This window comes from Zalophus californianus, chromosome 13, assembly GCF_009762305.2.
Source record: "Zalophus californianus isolate mZalCal1 chromosome 13, mZalCal1.pri.v2, whole genome shotgun sequence".
In the NCBI taxonomy this organism is placed as follows: Eukaryota; Metazoa; Chordata; class Mammalia; order Carnivora; family Otariidae; genus Zalophus; species Zalophus californianus.
In genome coordinates, this window is record NC_045607.1 from 62,775,870 (window position 1) to 62,781,869 (window position 6,000).

The 6,000-nt window shown below is 43.9% G+C and overlaps 1 protein-coding gene across 2 annotated transcripts in view; it reads left to right on the forward strand.

Annotated features, from left to right (window-relative positions):
- GLDC (glycine decarboxylase) overlaps positions 1-3,810 on the forward strand; it is a 153,418-nt gene extending 149,608 nt beyond the window's left edge. For both annotated transcript variants that reach the window (XM_027616322.1, XM_027616323.1), the window contains 2 exons: positions 1,536-1,616; positions 3,112-3,810. In XM_027616322.1, the coding sequence (XP_027472123.1) occupies positions 1,536-1,616; positions 3,112-3,255 (225 nt within the window). In that variant the 3' untranslated portion in view covers positions 3,256-3,810. The remainder of the gene's footprint in view (positions 1-1,535; positions 1,617-3,111) is intronic.
- The last annotated feature ends 2,190 nt before the right edge of the window (positions 3,811-6,000 follow it).

A 6,000-nucleotide genomic window follows, 5' to 3' on the forward strand; every position in this document is an offset into this window, starting at 1 on the left:
CTTGAACAACATAGTAGCAGTTACTCAAGTATAAAGTGAATGTTTTGAGATATGTTTTACTATTGTTTGTCATTGTGGGACGTACATGCACCTGACTGGTTGCCAAAGGAGGGAGCAGAGGCTGAAGAGCTATCTTTTTGGGGAGTCTTATTCTATGTCTCTGTTTGATGCACTCTAGTGAGATTATTTACCTCACAAACTCTGGATAAAGACAAGTTCTTATATTGGAGTAGTTATCTCTCAGAACAACTAATTGGTACTTGGCCTTTTATAATGTTATGGCCTATTTTGGAGAAAATCTGAAACATGTTTATTGTGAGCTTGTGAGCTGTAAGTCTCTCGTTAGGTCCAGGCATTATTAAGCTTGCGGGGGGGGGGGCTGTCATGAATTGAAAATACTATGAAGACTGTGGTTGTGCTATTATGGCCCCAAGCCAGAGAACAAGTCTGAGATGCTTGGGGAAGCTCAGGCAAGCTCCAAAGTGCCCAGCTGAAGGTGGAGTACCCAGGCCAATGGCTGGCAGGAGAAGGCATCTTGCTTATTATTATTTCTCTTTTCTGTGGATACTGCTGATTCTTTAAGGATTTAGGCCATTTTTAAAAATGGCAATAGACATCTAAAGAACATAATACTGAGTTACAAAAACAAGTGGAGAATAATACTCACAGGATGATAAGATTTTAAAATGTGCCCAACTATGCTATATGCTATTTATGCATATATGCAGTAATAGTATAAAAACAATCAGGATGGTGAACACCAAATTCGTGATAGTGGTTATCACTGGGGAGTAGGGTAAGAGATGAGATGGAGGGGTTATATATAGGCAGCTTCAAATGTATCTGCAATGTTGTTTTATTTATTTTATTTGACAGAAAGAGCCCAAGCAGGGAGAGGGGGGTGGGCAAAGGGAAAAGCAGGCTGCCCTCGGAGCAAGGAGCCTGATGTGGGGCTCGATCCCAGGACTCCGGGATCATGACCTGAGCTGAAGGCAGATGCTCATCCAACTAGGCCACCCAGGCACCCCTGTTTTATTTACTGGGCCACCCAGGCCCCCCTGTTTTATTTATTTTTTAAGACTTCTTTATTTTGAGACAGACAGCACAAGTTGGGGTGGGGGAGGGGCAGAGGGAGAGGGAGAATCTCAAGCCGACTCCTGGCTAAGCATGGAGCCTGGCACAGGGCTCAATCTCAGGACCCTGAGATCATGACCTGAGCCAAAACTACAGGTCAGACACTTAACTAACGGAGCCACCCAGGTGCCCCTCTGCAATGTTTATTTTAAAAGATTAAGCAAATAGACAAAATGTTGATTTATGTTGGTTGGGTGGTAGATGTTCTAATATATTACCATAACTTTCTGATATTTGAAATTTTTGACAATACAGTTTCCAATCAACATTTTTCCCCCTTAAGGTGAAATTAAAACAACCGCCCTGTGTCCCTGGGCTTCCATCAGCTCACTGGCTGAACAAAGCACACGAGGAGAAGGCAGTATTCTCTCTAATCCCTTTCCCATCTGTGTCTGTTTCAGATGTCTCCACATTCCCTGACCTGCGTCACATCCTCCCACTGGGATCGGCCTTATTCCAGAGAGGTGGCAGCTTTCCCACTTGTAAGTTCTCCTGAAGCTTGCGTGCGCCAGGTGGTAGAGTGTTCACGTGCGTATGAACACCTATCTGATGGGGCTCCCATCCTTGCAGCCTCATTATAGTAACTGTATGTGGGACGCTTTTTTTTAAAGATTTTATTTATTTGACAGAGAGAGAGAGAGAGAGAGAGAGAGACACACAGTGAGAGAGGGAACACAAGCAGGGGGAGTGGGAGAGGGAGAAGCAGGCTTCCTGCTGAGCAGAGTGCCAATCTGGGGCTTGATCCCAGGACCCTGGGATCATGACCTGAGCTGAAGGCAGACACTTAACGACTGAGGCACCCAGGCGCCCCAGGACACGTTTTTTAAATACAGATTTTATTTATTTATTTATTGGAGTGAGAAAGAGAGAGCTCTTGGGGGGGGGGGGGAGCAGAGAGAGAGGCACAAGCAGTGTGGGGTTCAAGCTCATGACCCTGGATCTTGACCTGGGCTGAAATCAAGAGTTGGATGCTTAACCCATTGAGCCACCCCGGCGCCCCTATATGGGACACTTTCCTAAATAGGTCATGACAAGTGATGCAGAGCACAGGCTTTGGCTTCCAGGTCAGTGTCAGCCATAGGCTTGGGAATCTACTGGGTACACAGTGGAGGAAGACCAAATAGTCCCTGTCAAATTTCTGTTATCCAACGGGGAGACAGCCCCAAATGCACCAAATACAGTCTTTGTTTCCTTTTTGATTCTTACATGAAAAAGGTACTCCATAGTCTGGCAGGGTGGAGACAAGAGTCAAAAGTTGGATTTGGGGGGACAATAATGAAGGGGTGACTTTTAGCTTTTTTTTGTATTGGAATATAGTTGACACATAATGTTACATTAGTTTCAGGTATACCACATAGTGATTTGACAACTTGATACATTATGCTATGCTCACCACAAGTGTAGCTACCATCTGTCACCATAACAAATGCTATTACAATACATTGACTCTATTTCCTTATCCCCGACTTATCCCTTCCATACTTGGAAGCCTGTTATTTCCCACTCTTCACCCATTTTGCCCATCCCCCACACCCTCCCCTCTGGCAACTATCAGTTCTTTGTATTTAATGGGTCTGTTCCTTTTTTCTGTGTTTTTAGATACATGTAAGTGAAATCATATGGCATTTGTCTTTCTCTGTTTGATGTATTTCACTTAGCATAATACTCTCTAGGTCCACCTATGTTGTTGTAAATGGCAAGATCTCATTCTTTTTCATGGCTGAGTAATAGTCCAGTGTATATGTGTGTGCTTGCATATACATATACATACACATCTTTATCATCTGTTGGACACTTGGGTTACTTCCATATTTTGGCTACAGTAAATGCTGCAATAAAAAATAGGAGTGTGGGTTTTACCTTCTACTTTTGGGCACTTATTGGGGTTAGGCTGTGGGACATCACTGCAGTCTCCTCTTTCCTCAAGAGAAACGTTTCAGAATACCCCAGAACATTTCCATCTTTTGTCCCTTGCAGCCTTTTGTGAAACCAGAGAACAAATTCTGGCCAACCATTGCCCGGATTGATGACATCTATGGAGATCAGCACCTGGTTTGCACCTGCCCACCCATGGAAGTTTATGAGTCCCCATTTTCTGAACAGAAGAGGGCCTCTTCTTAGTCCTGTCTCCAGTTCAAGCGAATGACTTGATGTCTTTCTCTGGAGCATTTGATGAGCAAGAACTATATAATTTCCCATCCCAGACTCAACTTGGGGTTTTATATACTGTGTATATTTTTGTAATCTCTGTCAAGGTAAATGTAAATACTATTAGCATAGTGAGTGGAAACTCGTTGGAAGACCGATATGCCTCAGTGCCTGCTTCCACATGTAGCAGTTGATGTTCCAGTTGCCTTGATTAGGAGCCATTTAGTTTTTTTTTAATGGAAAATTTTGGGTGTGCTAGGAACTTTAACTTTCAATGTAGGAAGTTCAGAGACATTATAGAGGTTATACTGTAGACTTTGATAGATTCTTGGTCCAAATAAGTCCTTGTGGACTGTGCTATCTGTGAGGAATCCCAGGGCAAATGTTTACATTTTCTATACATCGAAGAAAAATTTTCTCTAATTTGCCTAATCTGTAATGCATTTCTGAGTGTTTTCCCTTTCCCATGTGTGTGGTTTCCTTTTATCTGCAATTATTAGTATTCTAATAAAAGCATTTCAGTTTGAAGAATGCCTTCTAGGTTCATTTTTCATGCTTATTTCCACATAGCCTAAGTTCACAGAGATTTGAAGGGCAATGAGAATACCCAACCCAATAGCCATTTTTACATTAATCAGTTTTGTCTAGCAGTTTTTCTCATTAGACACTTAAGTACAGAGATAATAAGCCAAGGTCTAGTGTTCCTCAGTCTTTGTTGTGCCTTCCTTTGTATGTAGTCTTCATCCTCAGTCTTAAGATGGCTCATACATATTGACATCACATAACCATTCTAGATAGGAAAAAGGGAGAAAAACCAAAGAAAAAAGGCAAATTCCATCCACATTGACTTCTTTTGAAATGCTTTCCCAGAGACTCCACCCAGTAACTTCTGCTTGCTTTTGGCCAGAATTGTTTCACATACCACTTCTAGCTGCAAGGTAGTATGAGGAGGTCTTTTACCTGGGTATGGTAGTGCCCCAGAGGAAATCAGGAGTTTGTTAGATAAATAAAAGGGGGGATATGGGTTTCAGATAGGCAACTAGCATGTCTACCACAAAATAACTTTCCCCTAGACTCAGCAAATGCTTCAGATTTTCTTCTCTGATTGTGAGCACTTGTTCGATTACTTGGTTCTTTGCATGGCAGCTTAATCAACCATTATTCAAGCTGTTACGGTAGTCAACTGAAGAAAAGTCTTAGTGCTCTATTGAATGCTCTGCAAGCGGTTCACTTATTCTCAAACTTAAAACGTTTGTAGAGGGGCGCCTGGGTGGCTCAGTCGTTAAGCGTCTGCCTTCGGCTCAGGTCATGATCCCTGGATCCTGGGATCGAGCTCCACGTCAGGCTCCCTGCTCCGCGGGAAGCCTGCTTCTCCCTCTCCCACTCCCCCTGTGTTCCCTCTCTCGCTATGTTTCTGTCAAATAAATAAATAAATAAATAAGTTTGTAGAACAATTTATTTCAGCCTAACTAAGCAGTAGAGAAATGATGGGATCCACGTTTGTTTGTTTTTACATTGTAATTAAATGGTTAATATTTATTGAGTTCTTCTCTGGGGTTAGGTACTATTTGAAGTGTTTAAAATGTATTATCTCATTGGAACCTCACAAGAGTCCACTTTTACACAAGAGGGTACGGCGATATGCCCAATGCCACACAGCTGATTAGAGGGAGAACCTGAATCTGAACCCAGGCTGCAGAACTCCAGTGGCAGTTGGTCAAAACAGGTTACCACACTGCCATGGTCACTAAATCCCTGGAGATCTGCCCTCCCTGAGCTGGAAACCAGGCTCTCAACACATACGAGCCATCAGGGTATGGAATAGCCCCTTCGGAGGAAGGACAGCATATGGAAACAAATCATCAAAGGTGAACAGCAGCTCTTTTCTTTTCACTGTAAAGTATATCAGAGGCAAATGCAGGTGATTAAATATTCAAATTCTCCTTCACTATTAAGTTGCTCGTATGTTCACCTGATGCTTGTGCACATCTTTCCCACCTCTAGGTCTTTGCCCAAGTGGTGTCCTCCACCTGGAGCACTCTCCCCTGCTCCCTTTGCTTTACTGGCTCCTGTTTGCTCATTTTAGCATTTCCTCAAGAAGGTCTTCCACAGTCCCCCTCATTCCACCCCCTGAGTAGCTATGAGCAAGCGGAACCAGGTTTCATACGTGAGGCCGGCTGAACTGGAGTTCTGGCCTGCTTCAAGGAATGGGTCAGCTACAGGTAAGGGCCTGGAAACCAAGGTGAGCCCAGGACAGTCGAGTTAAGCGACTGCCTTCGGCTCAGGTCATGATCTCAGTCCTGGGATCGAGTCCCACATTGGGCTCCTTCCCCAGCGGGGAGGCTGCTTCTCCCTCTGCCTGCCACTCCCCCTGCTTGTACTCTCCCTCTCTCTCCCTCTGGCAAATAAATAAATAAAATCTTTAAAAAAAAGAAAAAGAATATCCTGGACCTAGGGGGCCCTGGGTGGCTCAGTTGGTTAAGCGGCTGCCTTCGGTTGGGGTCATGATCTTAGGGTCCTGGGATCAAGCCCCATATCGGGCTTCCCACTCAGTGGGGAGTCTGCTTCTCCCTCTCCCTCTGACCCTCGTCCCTGCTTGTGCTGTCTCAAATAAATGGATAAAATTTTGGTCTTGGATCTAAAATAGAAGAGGAGTCTTGGATCTAAATAGAAGAGGAGCTTCAGGAAAGAGCAAATCCTGAATAGTTTAGGGATGAG